The 18218-nt window shown below is 35.9% G+C and overlaps 1 protein-coding gene across 1 annotated transcript in view; it reads left to right on the top strand.

Annotated features, from left to right (window-relative positions):
* VGLL3 (vestigial like family member 3) overlaps nt 1-17379 on the top strand; it is a 53853-nt gene extending 36474 nt beyond the window's left edge. Inside the window, exon 4 of the mRNA XM_020871557.2 lies at nt 11104-17379. Within this exon, the coding sequence (XP_020727216.2) occupies nt 11104-11147 (44 nt within the window). The 3' untranslated portion in view covers nt 11148-17379. The remainder of the gene's footprint in view (nt 1-11103) is intronic.
* The last annotated feature ends 839 nt before the right edge of the window (nt 17380-18218 follow it).

Below are 18218 nucleotides of genomic sequence, written 5' to 3' on the forward strand. Positions count from 1 at the left end.
ACGTATGTTTTGTGTGATGCTGCTGACTAAAAAAAATAAAGATGAAGAAGCACATTTAGATGCCCTTTTCTTAAAAAGACAGATATGGACCGTTTTTAAAGTCTTTATTGAATTTGTTACAATACTGCTTCTGTTTTATGTTTTGGCTTTTTGGCCCCAAGGAATGTGGGATCAGGGATCCAACCTGCAAACCCCGCATTGAGAGGCAAAGTCTTAACCACTGGACCATTAGGGAAGACCCTGTATGCCTTTTTTTGGGAAAAAACAGATGGCAAGAAGTCCTGTATGTGTATTTATGCATTTCAGTGAAAGCGGAGAAGACTAGCTTCTTAATTTGTGTTTCCTTTTGGGACTGAAAGTATTGTGGTCACTAATGTGGTTTAAGGAGGAGAGAAGGAGGAATTTATAAGAGAAAAATATGTTGGAGTGTGCATATGTGTATTACTCTTCCTTCCAAACTTAGGGAGCTAAGATGAAGAATTGATGGTAAAATGATGGTAAATATACAGGGAACATTAATCTTTGCAATGTTTTTGGAAAAAGCAGAGGGCCAAATGATAGATTACTGGACCTGTATTTTCTGTTAGCTATTTTGTGCTGAGCAGATCTCATAATCTCTCCAGTCCTCTTTCTTAGATGCAAAATAGAGATGATACTTCCTACTCTGACATGACCAGGAGATTCCAATGAATGAATGCACATGGCCGTGTTTTCTAGATGGTGACACATAGTGCAGAACTAAAGTTCTCATTATTCTTCATACGTATGGTACTTTTCAAACAGAAAACAAAGTCACACTGGAGATGTGAGGCATCATGCATGATAGAGATGCAAACTTTAAATTCTTCCATCACTTCCTACTTCTAGTTTAATTTATTTCTGTTCTTGAAGAATAGCTGTATTATTTCTCAGAGCCAAATTTTCCAGTAGTGGTGTCAGCTGGTGTTGGCCATACAATGAAAACCGGGTACTTCTATATTATTAGGCAGGTTATGAGAAAAAGGAAGATAAAGAATCAAGAAGATAAGGATTTGAAGGGTCATCAGAATATTCTCACATTTTGAAATATAGTTTTCTCCATCTGGAACTCTCTACCATGTGGTGGTTCAGTTCAGTTCAGTTCAGTCGGTCGGTAATGTCTGACTCTTTGTGATGCCACAGACTGCAGCACACCAGGCCTCCCTGTCTATCACCAACTCCCGGAGTTTACTCAAACTCATGTCCATTGAGTCAGTGATACCATCCAACCATCTCATTCTCTGTCATCCCCTTCTCCTCCTCCTGCCTTCAATCTTTCCCAGCATCAGGGTCTTTTCAAATGAGTCAGTTCTTTGCATCAGGTGGCCAAAGTATTGGAGTTTCAGCTTTAGCATCAGTCCTTCTAATGAACACCCAGGACTGATCTCCTTTAGGATGGACTGGTTGGATCTCCTTGCAGTCCAAGGGACTCTCAAGAGTCTTCTCCAACACCATAGTTCAAAAGCATCAATTCTTCGGCACTCAACTTTCTTTATAGTCCAACTCTCACATCCCTACATGACCACTGGAAAAACCATAGCCTTGACTGGACGAACCTTTGTTGACAAAGTGATGTCTCTGCTTTTTAATATGCTGTCTAGGTTGGTCATAACTTTCCTTGCAAGGAGTAAGCATCTTTTAATTTCATGGCTGCAATCACCATCTGCAGTGATGTTGGAGCCCCCAAAAATAAAGTCAGCCTCTGTTTCCTGATCTATTTGCTATGAAGTGATGGGACTGGATGCCATGATCTTAGTTTCTTGAATGTTGAGCTTTAAGCCAACTTTTTCACTCTCCTCTTTCACTTTCATCAAGAGGCTCTTTAGTTCTTCTTCACTTTCTGCCATAAGGGTGGTGTCATCAGAGATTACTAAAAAATACATCCTATCTCATTATGATTATGGGTTATTGGGATATTTGTTCTTGTCACTCATGGATTGAAAGGAAATTTTATGTGCAGAACAAGGAAGTTAGATTATTCATGTAGTTAAATGCACCAAAACTCCATTAATAAAATATTTGCTATCTTCAAAAGTTGTGAACTAAAATGTGTTCTTTTCCATTCTAGTATTAATTTTATGAACAAGTTTCTATGGGTAGCTATATAAATTGGGTGACATCTCTTGCTTTATGAAATGTTTTCTTAAAAATTGCAAGCAAAGGTGGGCTACAAAGTTTTCTTTTGTTTTCATGAAGGAGTTGTCATCAGCTCCCTGTCATTGGGATTGGCGATTTTGTCAAAGTACACAATGTCTTCCCGAGAGAAGTTTGCTTGCCTGGGAGAGGAGCTATAGAGATTGAAAAACTCCTATTTAATTATTACATGATTCCAAATAAATAACCACTCAAAGCATTCAAAGGCTTGTTTCAGGGGTTAGAATATTTTATATCCACAAATTATATTTTCAGTTCAGTTCAGTTGCTCAGTCGTGTCCGACTCTTTGCGACCCCATGAGTCACAGCACGCCAGGCCTCCCTGTCCATCACCAACTCCCGGAGTTTACTCAAACTCATGCCACTGTATCACATATAGTGGTACATCTAAAAGAAACAGCGTGAATGACAAAATCTGTTTCATAACTTATATCCAGGCAATTTTATATTAACTTTCAAATAGCCTATAAAGATTCTATACAAAATTTTATGTGGCCTGTGGAATTGACAGGTTCTTTTTATTCACTTTCTGGCTAACTCTTCTCTTATTGTGTTTATCAACAATATAATGTTTCACAAACAGTTGTCTGTGGCCAACATGTTCTGAATTCCTTGGCAAAAAGATGACCAAAAAAATTCTTGCAAGAGACTGATGAGAGGCCAAAATATGCCATTTTTTTGTTTGTTTGTTTGTTTGGTTACAGCCTGATATAGTAGGGATTTAATTTTGTCAACCGCAAGCATGTGTTATAATGCTTATTTTCATAGCTGCCTTGTTTGAACACTATCAGATGACACTTAGCATCTTCACAGTCATTGAAGCCCTATTTATGTTTGCTTTGATTGGACAGAGGTTTCTGGAATATGTCAGAGAGCACCCTTGTGTTCATGTCACAGAGAAGTGAGATGAAAAATTACTGATGTCAGTGAAGAATTGATCTATATGCAACATGTCTCATTCTTACTGAATATTTTCCAATATGGTTTGATTTAATGGGGAGAATGATTACTTAAACTAAGTAGGCATAAAAAATACATTGTACTTCTGCAGTTAAAATTTGAGAGTCCTTAAGTAACTCATAGTTTCAGGTAGAATACTTGCTGTGCTGATGTTGTGTCCGTAATTAAGGCTTTATGGATAAGCAGTGGATCCAGATTACCTCTTCCTCTGGTTGGATTATCTATTTTCTGGATCGTAAAGCTGTCACTGCATAACCTAGAAACCTTTTTAAAGATGCATGTTTGGCTGCATTTGTTATCCAGCAGATGTCTGGATAGTTAGAATCTCTTGAGAGTATTATAACTTGTGGTTTCAGTTACAATAAATGATCCAGGCGTTTCTTTTTTTTTTTTTTTTTGGTCTTGTTCCTCTCTAGTTCTGGGGGAAAGTCTGTAGAAGAAATTACAGGAGGTATTTTATTTCACTCTTCCCCATTCCTTTTTTCCTTTATTCTTTGTTTCTGTCTTCAAAGTTACTTTTTAATCTGCTTTTGAAATTGAGGTCACTGCTTGCTGAGCAGTGTCTCCACACCATGTTGCATCTCCTGGGCCCCAGCTTCTCTCAGCCCAGAGGTCATCACACTGGCATTCGTGTTTGAGCACGGTAAATTGCTGCTATGATCAGAAACTCTACGCAATGCTCTGTAGTGACCTAAGTGGGGAGGAAATTCAAAAAAGAGTAGATAATGTGTACGCATACCTGATTCACTTGCTGAAACAGCGGAAGCTAACAGCATTGTAAAGCAACTATACTCCAATGAAAATTTAAACACGAACAGCAGTAACAAAAAAACTATCAACTCTGTGATTTGTATTTTATACTTTTCCAAAAGGTCAGTTGTAGAATGACTGGTTCAGATTTGTAATTACATATCCTGATGCTTAAAGTACTTGCCAGTTCCCTCCCAGCTGAGGGTTTAAAGTGCAGGAATCTGAGGAAATGGATATTGGTAAGGGCAAAAGCCGGAGAGTCAGTGCAGGAGTTGGTTTTGGGCGGAGGAGGGTTCTGAGAAGGCAGACTAAGTGTGCTTGCCGCTTGGGCCAGGAGCAGAGGGAGACCCCTGGCAACTGAACTGCTAGTCACCTGCAATCTTGGCCTCACGTGTATGGGTCCCATGCTTCTTCCACTAATGTAGTAAATTACGGTCTACCAGTAACATCAAGTTCAATGGGCTTTAAATTTCTCCTCTTTTGAATATGAATTAAAGATATTTTGACAGGTTTAGACAGCTTTCACCTCATTGTTTATGACAAGACTACTACATGGAAATTTTAAGACAATTCTAAATATACCCAAGAAAATACCTCTATTCACTGAGGATGCTCCCTCTGCTAATAAATGATTATGCTATCATAGTTAAGTATATTTTGTCATTGTTTTAGTATGTAGGAGTTGTAATGATACGTGGATAATTGTAATTCAGTTTAACAATAAATTTAATCTTTGGTCTGGCTCAAAAATACATTCTTGTTTGTGATGACTTTTAAAATAATTATTATCCAAAGTTTAAGCATTAAGTATGGAGGTAGTGTTCATTAAATTGGCCAAAAATGTGTGTGATACATGAAAAAAAATACTAATATACCTAATAATACAAAAAGCATTTAGAAATCAATGAGGAAATTATTTTGTTATTAATCAAAGCATAGAAAGTCAGTCAAAAGATAAAACATAGAGGAAGAAATAGTAAATCATGTAATGTTCAGCTTCAGGAGAACTGAAGGAATGCAAATTGAAACAATTAGATACATTGAATCTATAATAATGATAATAGTAAAAATATGAATGTTGATGCAAACTTCCTGAAACATTTACCACTCACCATGAAATATGTAAGTATAAATATATTCATATGCTTGGGTTCAGCAATTATACAAATGTATTTTGAGGAAGCTATCTTATCTACCAAAATATTCACATAAGCAGCAAATATACTTTTATATGCACACACACACTATGTGTGTGTGTATATTCAAATGATGCATATCTATATGGAATTGAGTAATATATGGTATAGGGAAGAATGAGTATTGTGCATATTGAAGAATTAATATTCTTCAAAAGAGTTGATCGACATACACTGACATGAAATGGTTTTGCAAGTCAATATTTCTGATGAAATAAGCATTGTTGTCACATAGGATAAACAGTGGTGTATGTATGTACATCTGAAGTATACTCAGCAAGTTGTGTGATGACAGGGTACATTGTATAGAACTTTTACTTTCTAAATACTTCATAACTTGATCCTTAAACAACAAATCTATGATATTATGAGGGGTTTTTTTTTTTTTTGAAGTTTTAAAAACAAATGAAGGGAATTCTTCCTGATGCTTAAACATGATCTGTCTTGTTATTTACCTGCAGTGAAATCAGTTCCCAAATTGAATGGCCCCCACTCTTATTTTTACCCCTTATTAGTGTTAAGGTGTACTATCCCCATCTAGATCTTATTTAAACATTCTTCTGTAGCATTTAAACTGGTTGCCCAGGTGTTCAAACACATGCAGTTGTATAATAATTATCAGTGATAATTTTATAAAGTAGAAGAAGATAATGTGACTGTCTCTCATATCACGTAGCTTGTTATCATTTGACAATGTGTCAGTGTTAGATGTTAGGCTGTTGGTGAAGGCTTGGTATTTTGATATAGCATCCAATACAGCATCGTGTATATTTATATTTGTGATAACTATGGCTTTCTCTATTAAAGCAAGGATGAAGCAGGTATTTGTGTTTTAAATGTAGAAATAAACCACCAGTGTCTTTTCATGTAGTATCAAGCAGTCTGATCCACAGGGGTTTTCTAGACTCTTGATATCTATGAAACTAAGTTTTCATTTAAGTATTTTCTTTACTTTTCAGTCATAAAATATTCCACCTGCACATCCAGGTTTTATGTTCCTCTTTTTCTTCTCTTTTTTTCAACAGCATATTCACTGGTGCATGGTTACCACATTACCTCTTTTATCTCCAGCAATAAAATTAATTGGAATCATATTAAAGTTACTTAAGAGTGATAGTCAGTGATGTTGTCAAGGGATTATTCTTCTTTAGAAGTAGGATATGCTTTTCTAGTGGATATGACTGATGGTCACATGGTCTTAAAACTCAGGTGTGCTGGAGTATAACATTTTCAGTAAGTCAGTTTATTATTTACTTCTACCCAGTAGCAGAAAATTTAGCTTTTCAATTCATTTTCTCTAAATTTATTTTATTCAAGCATAGTTGATTTACAGTGTTGTTAATTTCTGCTACACAGCAAAGTGACTAAGTTGTGTATACATTCTTTTTCATACTCATTTCCTTTAGAGGATATTGATTATAGTTCCCTGTGCTATAATTACTTCATCAATTCTGAGTATTTGTGGTCCAGCCCAATGATTTCTTCATTGCTCAGTTTAAAACCCTGTCCCACTTCTGGTTGAACCCTCTTCTCAGATGCTTCCCTCACTCTCTCCCTAGGGATTGCCTCTGTTTTCCCAGTTAGTCATAGCATGAACATTGCCGCTTAAGTGGTTGCTTTGTCATTTCATTTCTGTCTTGCTTTTGTTTGCAGACGTATCCCCTCTCCCACCATTTCTCTGTGCGTTCTCCATACGGTGCTGCACTGATGACTGTTTACTCCATTTGGCTTCCTAAAGTCTGTGATGCCTCTGAGGTGCTGAGCTAGGGCGGCTCATATCCTTTCTTATGCCGTGGGGTACCCACATCACAGCTATGGGATAAAGAGGCAGGCCTGCAGAAATCTCTCTGAAGCAGCTTGTTTGAGGAGCTCATGGGGACTTTAAGATCTTTTCATCAGACACCTAGGAGCTGAAGGAAACAAGGGTGGGGGAAATTTATAGGCTTTCTCTGCTTAGGCACATCCTGCTGCCAAGTCCACTTCTTTATTCCCAGAGGTTTATTTGCAAGAGAAGAAATCTGTGAAGCAATAGGCTCCCAAAAATTTCAGCTAGAAATTGAGTTACAATGCCTTGTTATATAGTCAGATTCTTCAAATTTTAAAGGGAAGTCCTAATATGATCTCTTTTAACCAAAGCATCTTTCCTACTCCTAAGTATTCAGTGTATCTTTCCTGTGTTTGTACTTCAGTTGTTCTATCCCTGGATTTGGTTTTTCTTTTCTCTTTTGATGGTCAGGTGGTGGTGGTATTGGAACTGAAAGGAGAAACTGGGTCTGTGGGCTTGTGTTTTCTTTCAGGGTTTTCTCCTGACTTGATCTCAGACTCTCAAACTCTGAATCCAACAGTGTGATGTCTTTGTTCTTTGGTCCCATTTCTGACAAACACGTCTTGGGTCAGATGGCCAGCCTATGTCTTCAGTTTTCATACTGTGGCAGTTTATTTGGGTGGAGGCAGGGAGGACTGGTTACACATCTGTTCACAAAACATGTCCTATTACACGATCTGAAGGATAACAAACTACTGTGTAATCATCTTCTGTGACTTAGAAAAGCTTTGCAAATGTATAGTTTAAAAAAAACCACAGAGCTATTTTATTAACACTGGTATCAGTTCTGATAAATCAGGGTGTTTCTAAATAGTGCAAAAATCAATATTTAAAATGTATTGACTTTTCTTTGAATTGATTTAATGAAAGGATTTTGACTCAGGGAATTGCAAGAATACAGGCTAGTGTCACAGCCTACAGACAATATAATCCACAAAGACAATATAATCCACAAAAGGGGAGTCATATACATTGTGGTTAAAACCATTGACTCTGATATTAGACCACCAACTTTCAGTCCTGGTTCTACCACATAATAGTTGGCATAACCTTTCTTCTCTCAGTTTTCTCATTTGTAAAATGAATATATATATCCATAAAATATAAATATATATATATAGCATGATTGGAAACATTAAATGAGACATTTCACATAAAATAGCACAATGTCTAGTGTGTTCAGCCCTAAGAAAGTATTTGCTAACATTATCGTTGTGATGTTTATTTTACTTTCTCTGAACATATCACAGAGTAAACAATAAATCTAAAACTGAGTTACTAATATCAAGAGATAAACATGGGTGATTTCAGCAACCCAGTAAGTAGATTTCAAAATGTGTTATAAACTAATTTCATATAGGTTTGAGTTAGAGGAGTGAGAAGCAAAAAAAAAAAAAGCCTGAGTAGTAGCAAAATAATAGCAGGGTGAATTTTATGTTCTTGTAAGAAAATTTGGGGAACCCCCAAGTACCTGTAGATTGTGTAAGGATCATGGATTAAAGATACATGCATCCAGTTCCATCACTTCATGGCAAATGGACGGGGAAAAAGTGGACAGATTTTCTTTTCTTGGACTCTAAAATCACTGTGGGGGCTTCCCTGGTGGCTCAGCAGTAAGAATTTACCTGCAGTGCAGGAGACACAGGAGACTTAAGTTTGATCTCTGGGTTGGGAATATCCCCTGGAGGAGGGCATGACAACTCCTTCCAGTATTCTTGCCTGGAGAATCCCATGGACAGAGGAGCCTGGCAGGCTACAGCCCATACTGTCGCAAAGAGTTGGACACGACTAAAGCAACTGGAGCACAAAATCACTGTGGACAGTGACTCCAGCCATGAAATCAAGACTGTTGCTCCTTGGAAGGAAAGCTATGAGAAAACCTAGACAGCATATTAAAAAGAAAAGACATCACTTTGCCAACAAAGGTTTGTACAGTCAAAAGTATGGTTTTTACAGAAGTCATGTATGAGTGTGAAAGCTGGACCACAAAGAAGGCTGAGCACTGAAGAATTGATGCTTTCAAACTGTGGTGTTGGAGATGACTCTTGAGAGTTCCTTGGACAGCAAGGAGATCAAACCAGTCAATCCTAAAGGAAATCAACTCTGAATATTGGTTGAAAGGACTGGTGCTAAAGCTGAAGCTCCAGTAGTTTGGCCAGCTGATGTGAAGAGCTGACTCATTGAAATAGACTCTGATGTTGGGAAAGATTGAAGGCAAAGTAGAAGGGGGGTGGCAGAGGATGATATGGTTAGATAGCATCACTGACTCAATGAACAGGAATTTGAGCAAACTCTAGGAGATTGTGGAGGAGAGAGGATTCTGGCATGCTACAGTTCATGGGGTTAAAAAGAGTGGGGCATGTCTTAGTGACTGAACAACAAGACCACATTAAGAATCATGGGTTAATGATTTTGTCTTCTTTCACCACTGGGAAAACTAAGTGTACTGACTGATTCTTGAATATTTTGATCTTCCTTCAACAAGTGTTTAACAAGAAAAATCATAGCCCTGTTACAACTTAGTAGTAGTAGAGTCTTTTGTCTGTGGTGATTCCTTTTCTTTATACTTACTTTGAGATTTACAGGTATGGATACCTGGTAATCAAAGGAAAAGTTATATTTATGTCCCATCACTGAGAAGAAATAACGCCAAAAGGACAACATTAGCCATTTAATATGTTGTAGGCCATAGGTGAATTGGTTTTTTAAGGTTTGCTTTGGAGTAATGCAGACTTGGAAACAAAACAGTTGAAGAGCGAGAGTTACTCCAGCCACTATCTCTGATTAGGATATTTAGGACTATGTTAAGTAACATAATCCTGGTCCACAGAAAAAGGCTAACATGATTTTGGTGGAGTCATCTCTCTTTGCAAGGCAAACTAGGGATTGCTTTTGTTTAAGAAGAAAAAAAGACACTCAAACCACTTGATGATTCCAACACTATTCATGACTTGCAGTGCTGACATTCTATAGATTGATGGGGTCTTCAAGTGTGGAAAATACTGAGTCATACAGAAGATGAGACGTTCTAGTAATGAAAAAAATATTTATGCAGTCAGCAGATTGTCGGTTAAGGTGGTTTAGATTATAAAAGTCACCCAATGGAGACTTTGTCAGGTTGCAAATTATTCTGACCACAAAATTATTTGAAAATGAATAAAGCAAAGTTAGAGTGAGTGGATATGACCCAGATCCTCTTTATTTTTTTTTCTTCCTCCTCCTCTTCTTTTGAAATGGGAAAGGGAAACTGTGGACTCTCTGTCTAAACATAATGGTAATACACGAGATAAAACTTAAGATGGAACTAATCATTTGGCATTCAGAAAGAGTTGCTTTTTCCCAGTATACAAATGCTATAAAACCAAAGATCATGCCTTGTGGTTCGATGAGGTGCTTCTTTGACTCCCTTTTATTCTTTTTCATTTTATGTAATTTGTTTAGTGTCTTAATGACTCCCATAATGACTGACTAATTGTATCTGTTTTGTAATGACATCCATTGCTTTACTCAATTATTTGACAAATTGAAAGACAAGAAATAAAATCACTACAGATGCTTTAGTGGGGCTTCCCTGGTGGCTCAAATGGTAAAGAATCTGCTCACAACGGGAGAGACCTGGGTTCAATCCCTGCGTTGGGAAGATCCCCCGGAGAAGGGAATGGCTACCCCCTCCAGTATTCTTGCCTGGAGAATTCCATGGACAGAGGAGCCTGGCGGACTACAGTTGATGGGGTCACAAAGAGTTGGACATGACTGAATGCACACACACAGATATTTTCTGGGAGAGAGAACAATAAAAATAAGTAAATTTAGTTCACTACCTTAGTCCAAAACTACCATCTGATGTTTGCTGAAAAGTGTTAACTGAAGCGCTGCCTAAATGTGCCCCAGAGCTCAGTTGTATCATTTTTTTCCCCATATCAGTTCCTTTTGAGATCAGAAATAGGAAAGCTTCATTTATATTATTTTGTTTATTATTCACACCTACTGTAGTAAGATAAAAGCCACAGTAAAGAATGTGTCCTGTGCTGACAGCGCTGCTCCAGTCTCGAGTTTTCCTGGTCACTTAGTATTGGTTGGCTTTTTGAAACTTGGGAGCTCAGTTGTCACTTTGGTTTCTGTATCCAGGGCGTTGTAGAAAATGCCCATTCTCAAGTGCTACACATATTGATACTTTTCTATTTCTCACACCTTTTCTAGGTCTACAGCATCAGGACAAGGGCAAGGAATCACCGTGGTACTGAAACACACAGTGTTATCAAGTTAAATTGGAGCATGAATCCGTGGGCCCACTGGGAAAAGATGCTGCCAGGGACTGTCATTCTGCAGCGGGACATATTAGACGTGGAAGGAAAAGAGGAAGTGCTCTCCAGCTGACTTTGGTTTGGAGCCTTTTCTTGAGAAAGCAGAATGAGTCCTAGACATTGAAGAAAAGCATTTTTGTTTATTTCTTTCCCTCATCTGAGCCTTTGCCAACTGTGCAACTCTCTCTCTCTCTGTTTTTTGTCTTGCTTTTATCAATACATGTTTTAATTTTTGGTTTGACTTTTTTTTTTCCTTCTTTTTGAACCAATTACCTTGTCAGGAAACAATGAACCACAAAGAAAATGTTCATTCTTTCAGGAATACAATTTTGTATTTCTATGTTCTTCTATTTTTGTAAAAATATGGGAAGTTTGATTTAGCATTGATGGGCTATTTTTGAGGGATTTTTTTTTTTAATATTGTAAAAATTGTTAAGTTCTGTTTAAAGAACTTGCTCTCAGAGAAGCACTGGCTAAAGTGTTTAAAATGCTTGTCTCTAAGATATCTGTGATATGTTCTGTGCTCTAAGTTACCTCAAATGTTTGATAGTTTCTCCTTTTTACAAAAGTAGCACCATAGCCAAGCCAATATGGTATTGTTTTACATTAAGTCTCAGTGAAGATTTAATTCCATGATAGCTTACTTAGCTCTGAGTTACATGTGTAGCTTGAAAAGGAAGTTTTTTAATAATCACACTAAAGAAAAGCTATTCATTACTTTGATTTCTCCCAAAGACTGCTTGGAGGTTGACTAAGAAAGTTTTCATGAACTTTCAATCAGATGGAGAGTTTGCCTGAAGTATATAGTTATCTTTGTAGTCCATCCAACGTTGATAAAATGGAACCAGAATTTACAACCAGCTACTGGAGGGGAAAAAAAAAGCTTTTAACCATGCTATCTTTGAGTGCCAGTGACTTATTTTTCTTGTTTATAATTATTCATTAAGTGAGTTTTTTCTGAAGATAGTTTGAAAGGATTCTATTTGGGAAAGTACTAGACACATGACAAAACCTTCCACTCAGTGGCTGTTTCTGAGAGTTTTATCCATCATTATAAGTTGAAGGTTAATATATTTCATATGTACTGTTTTAAACAGGTTTTTGCAAGTCTTATTTGTTTAATTCTGGTTTTAATTGATCTGATTCTTTTTAAGAAAAAAATTGGGGGCAAGATATATTTAAATTGGGATTTATACTATAATTACTGAAATTAAATTAATAAATTAGCAATTTATTATTTGAAATTTATTACTGGGGACTCAGGATTCAACTTGACGTGGCCCTCAGGATCTAAATAAGAAAAAGTTGGGATTATCATTAAAATACTATTAGGAAAAGATTAGGATTATCAAATAGCAGTTATTGATATTTTAAAAACTTTCAATATAAAGTCCATTCTTTCAGATGCTTCCAGAGTTGGGTCATGTTAAAACAGTTGTGTTACATAGATGTTTTAGTTTGTTAAAAATGTTTCTCAAATTTTTTCCATCCCTGTCCTCATCCATGTGAAATTAAATGTTTAGTGAAATTTCATTTTCTATCTTAAATAGTATAACTTATATGTGTGAACATTTTAGGTATAAGAACAACACAGTCTGCTTAGCTAGGCAAAATTCTCACAGATCATTTTCAAATATTTCCCTGATGTTCCATAGTTTTCTTTCCTGGTGCATCTTATTAGTTATAAATTTATGCCCTCTCTTGTATTTTCATCACTATATTTCTTCTTAACCAGACTCTCTTTGACATGGTATACACGTTTACCTAATGTGAGGTCTAAACTTAAGGAATCGTCCACTTACTAATGATATGAACTTAGATATCTAGGGAGTGGCTTGATTAAATTATCAACATTTTGATCTGCAGTTTAATTTGATATAGTTATTTGTACTCTGCCTTTATCTGTGTAGCACAAGGTTTAATGAATCTTTAAAATGGGTTTATTTTCTATCCTCCTGAATTCTCAAAGGCCAGTGTTCAGCAGCTTCCATGGGATGGTTCAGTGGGGATTATTTATTTTTCTCTTCTTCCCTTGGAACATGTTAACTTTGCAGTTTCTCTTAGAATTGTGTGGTATTCCAGTTCATTCAGATCACTCAGTTGGATTTTCCCAATTTTGAGAAGAAATATTTCAACTCTCTGCTTCTTTCCTTACTCTCTAGTGAGTTGAGTTGAAGGAGAGAGAGCTGACAGGTAGCTTCACCCTAAATTTAGGGTGGCACTGGGCCCTGTGTCACTCCTGGTAGCTATCTAGTAAAATATTCCTCGGCTCTGAGGACCCAAAAAAAGCTTGGGACCTAAATTCTGCTGTATGCAGGAGAGATTTGTGAATAAGATCTCCCACTGAAAACAGGCCTGGGTGGTGTTGGCACTTTGCAAAGATTGGATCCTTGCATATACAGGGAGTGGATCCAAATCTGTCAAAGAAGAATGGGTGTGTCTCTGTGATTGTCTGACATGCCTTTGTTATCATTATATTACCAAAACCACCAGATGTCATACAAGGGATGAGTTGTAATTTAGTATGATAATCTGAGTTTAAAATGCTATCATTCTCTGGATGGATTTTCTCCCACCAAAATGATCCTGTTAATCTTGGAGGTTTCCAGACTGCATTATTGAGGGCTACCATTTCCCTCTCCAGTTTCATTTGAAAACATTTTGCTTTTGGTTATTTTACAAATTAGTCTTTATTCAAGCTTTCTAAAGGTCTATGAGCTAGACCCTAGGAAATTATCTCATTGATTTTCCATCTAATCTATGCTTTGACCACTAAGCTATCTTGATCTGAGGAACAGTAAAATAATGACTAGTTAGATCCTAACAAGTTATTTGGTTCCTCACTGTTTATTTGAAAAGCACCTCTAAATGTTTAAAAATCAATGTTTCTTCTTAATAAGGCTAACAATCCCTTCTTAACTTTCCCCTTTAATTTTTCTCCCCTCTTTCATCTTAAGTGCATTATTATTTTAAGCAAAAAGTAACAGGGATTGCTCTACATTTTGCCATGAGAACAAGTGGATTGCAAGTAACTGAGAAATTAATTTCTTGCATGTTGTAACAACCTTTAAAAAAAAACAACACAATTCCAGGTACTGGCATAAAATGTGCCCTTATGAAGCTCCTTATTTATTATGCAAATAGCAATCAGATACTGTATTTTAAGAAACTGCATTCTGTCCCTTACTGAGTAGCCCTTGGTTACATAATATATGCCAAATTAAGAAAATGGGTCAGTGACACTAAGCAGTAGAAAAGGACAGTATTTATGTTACAATTCTGACCGGAGGGTGAACACAGAAGCAGTGAATCAGTGAAAAAAAATTGACTCGGACATTGGTCATTTTCTGAATTCTGGTTTAGCCACAATTAGATGTGTGTTTTGGGGCTTCATTTATTTATCTCATGAGTAAAGTAGGATAATAATACCTAACTGGCAGGCTAGGAAGGTTGGAAATTATATTACACACACACACATATATACACTCAATAACATGGCTCATAGTAGACATTCAGTTAGTGACAGATTCCTCAAGTATCTGTCAGCTGAGTAAGTAAATAATCAAATTGCGCTCCCAAGTGTCCCTTTTCTTTACATACCCATATCTATAGAAAGTTGATATACAGCTGTGCTTTTATGTAAGAAATCGTTGCAAGAGAATCTTTGTCTTCTACTAGATGGTGAAGATAAAATGTAAATTTCTTAATTATTTCTGATATTTTAATGTGCTGTTTATGAAGGAAAATAAATTAAGTTCTTAGTGGTATATAGGTCCAACTCTTGAGTTTTCTTAGATTTCAGACTTATATTCATCCAGAACCCTGTGATTATTGTCTCCAAAATGAAAGTGACAGTTTCATGAAATCACCAAAGTTTTTATTATTTTTTTTATTATATTTTGGGCTTTCTTAGCACCTAGAATAAAAACATCTCCTTTGAAGTTATCCGTTTTTTTTTTTAACTTGGAGGAAAAATTGCAAAATATGGTGGAAAAAAATTTTTCCGCATGAAAAGAGGAGGAAAAAAAAAAACCCAGCTCTTTACAGTCTCAGTCAGCAGATTTATTTGACTTGAGAAAAAAGGAACAACTTCATTGGAAGCAGATGTTGACACTGTGTCAGTTGTTGAAGATGGAAGGGGTTCGCTTGAGCCATTGTGGTTACAAGGGAGGTATTGATGGCCATTAGAATTCTTGTGATTGAGCATCTTCACAGCAGATAAGACACTGGAAAAGCCAAAACTGTGATACCAAGACTGAAATCAGCCTGCCAGTTGTAATTTACTGGACCCTAAAGACTCAGCTGTTTTATTTTTTCCTCCTCCAGAATAGAAGACATATCTTTCAAAAGATTTAAGGTGGCTTTTGAGAGAGAAATTAAAATATATTCTCTAAAAACATGGCCCGAGAGCCCTTTATTATTAAAGATTAAAACTAATATTTAAGTCATTTTAGAAGAATCATGATAAAACTTTGGTTTAATAGTATATGTTGAAGAAATAGCCTCACAGACATAGAGAACAGACTTCTGGTTGCCAAGGGGGAGGGGAGGTGAGGTGAGGGAAGTAAGGATTGGGAGTTTAGGATTAGCAGGTGGAAACGAGTATACTTAGGACTGATAAACAACAAGGTCCTACTGTGTAGCACAGGGAACTGTATCCAATATCCTGTGATAAATCATAATGGAAAACAACATGAAAAGGACATATACATATATATGTGTGTGTGTGTGTATGTATATGTATATAAATATATGAACTGAGTCACTTTGCTGTACCATTGTATTGAAAAAATTAATACAACATTGTAAATCAACTATACTTCAATACAATTAGAAAAAATAATGTATATTGAAGAAGGATGTGTAAACTGTACACAAATGGAAGGCTCTAGAAAGTGAGGAAAAGGTGAGGTCCACGAAGAAACCTCACATCCTAATAGCTTCACAATGTTAATTAATTGGTGACTTGATCTTAGAGATTGGGCACAGAACAGACTTCAGAATTTTTCAGTAGGTTTTTTTCTTTTTATTGCTCTCTTGGAATTTCCCTCTGTACACTTTTCCAAAGTATAGAAATAGCCGTAATTAAAATATCTTAATTCTGTTATTTCTTGTATTGTCCATTGTGTGTGCTTGCTTGAAAAATATTTTTATGGTTTCAAATAATTGATCAAACTAGTGTTCTCTTGAAATTGTAAATTAATTTGATCCAATTCAATTATCCAAATCTTCTTTTAAAATTTTAAGAAATGGTAAGTAAAATTTACCATTTCTCTTGTGTAAATAAACAGTCACACCTTCTAGAAAATGACAGGTCATCATCAGTTAGCTTCCTTGTTAACAATTACTGGACTACTAAATTTTGACCTAAGAATAACTCTTTTAGAATACAAGATTCTTTAATTAGTTGTTTGGTATATGTATAAGATGTGAACTCTTCTATGATGTCTTTTTATATTGATAGAGCTGTATATTTTTTTCTTTGCTATGACTAGGGCAAAATTTAATGATTATTTACACACTTGATTTAATTTTTTAGACTGTTTACAATCTTGGATACGGTATCTGATTTAAAATCACTATTCCATACATGTTTCTGGGTACGCAATTAAGGAAGGGTTTTCATGTGAATTCTTTGTATATTTTAAAATGAGTATATTGAAAGGGAAAACATAAACTCTGTTTTCATCACATAAATTTAGATCAGGTGAAAGCTTTTGTAAAAATACATAGTACAATGAGCTTTATATTTGTCACTTGATTAAGTGAACTGAAAACATAATAGAAATGTTATCTTACAACCCTTAAATAAAAAAAAAATCCAGATTTATTAGTTTGATGAGCAATTTTATGCTATCTTCATTTTAGATGCCCAGAAAGAGAAATTAATCTTAGCTCTATTGTCATTCTTAATTTAGCAAATATATATAACTCATAAAATTTTAGCTTTATAAGCTAACTATAAAATCACACACACACACACACACACACACACACACACACATATTTGTTGTTTTTCATCAGGTTGGAGGAAGAGGCATTTTTGTATTTCTATTCACTCTTCAAATAGGTCTCATAACTATGTGTTGATGATATAAAATGATGGAGGACTTTGTAGTTAAAACAAATGTCATCTTCAGTTTATTCAATAAATAACTTAATGTGAACTCAATGCTTATATTTTAATGTAGCAGTTTGGTTTTGTCCACATTTCTTGACAGTTAACTAAAGCTCTCTGTTTTCTTCTTACTCAGTTAAGCAACTTACAAGTATCTTTAGAAATTAAAACACTTTAGGTGTTTTGTTTTGTTTTTTAATGAGGTTAATTTTACAGCCAAGGGATTTATGTGTTGTAGTAAGAATTGTATGGTTACAAAACAAGGGTCATAATAGAACAGCAAGTGAAATGGGCAGTATCAGTTACGTAATAACAGGCTTGGGAACTTTGTAATACAGTGCTTCTGAAGTTACCAATTAACTCTGCCGCAGAGGTGTACTTGGTCGTTTTGCTTTTGCATTTGTTAATGTGGAACTTGCTCTAAGTCCTGTGGACAACTTTCTTGACACTTCATTGACATTGAAGAAATAGGCCTAGAAAGGAGAAGTCCAAGACCATATATTTGTAAAGGAAGCTGGAGGTTCGCTACATGGGCCCTCTATTTTCTTGTTAAATAAATTTCTGATGTGTAAATGCAGAGCCTGGAAATCAGCATTTCAGTTAGTAGACATTCATCATCACTGTGAAAATAACGTGACACAGCCTTCTTAACTATTTGCCATATTCAGACTAGACAAGTGTAATGAGTTTTCTGTGGTTACTGTAAAAAGTTACCAATCTTAATGGCTAAAAGCAACACAAATTTATCCGGTGGCTCTGTAAGTCCAATATCCAGTACTGATCTCAGTGGGCTAGAAGCAAGTTGTCAGCCACGTTCTTTCTGGGAGAAATGTTTCTTTGATGTTTCCAGAGTCCTTAGCTCATGGCCTCTTCCTCCATCTTCAATGCCAAGA

This window comes from Odocoileus virginianus, chromosome 25, assembly GCF_023699985.2.
Source record: "Odocoileus virginianus isolate 20LAN1187 ecotype Illinois chromosome 25, Ovbor_1.2, whole genome shotgun sequence".
Taxonomy (NCBI): domain Eukaryota; kingdom Metazoa; phylum Chordata; class Mammalia; order Artiodactyla; family Cervidae; genus Odocoileus; species Odocoileus virginianus.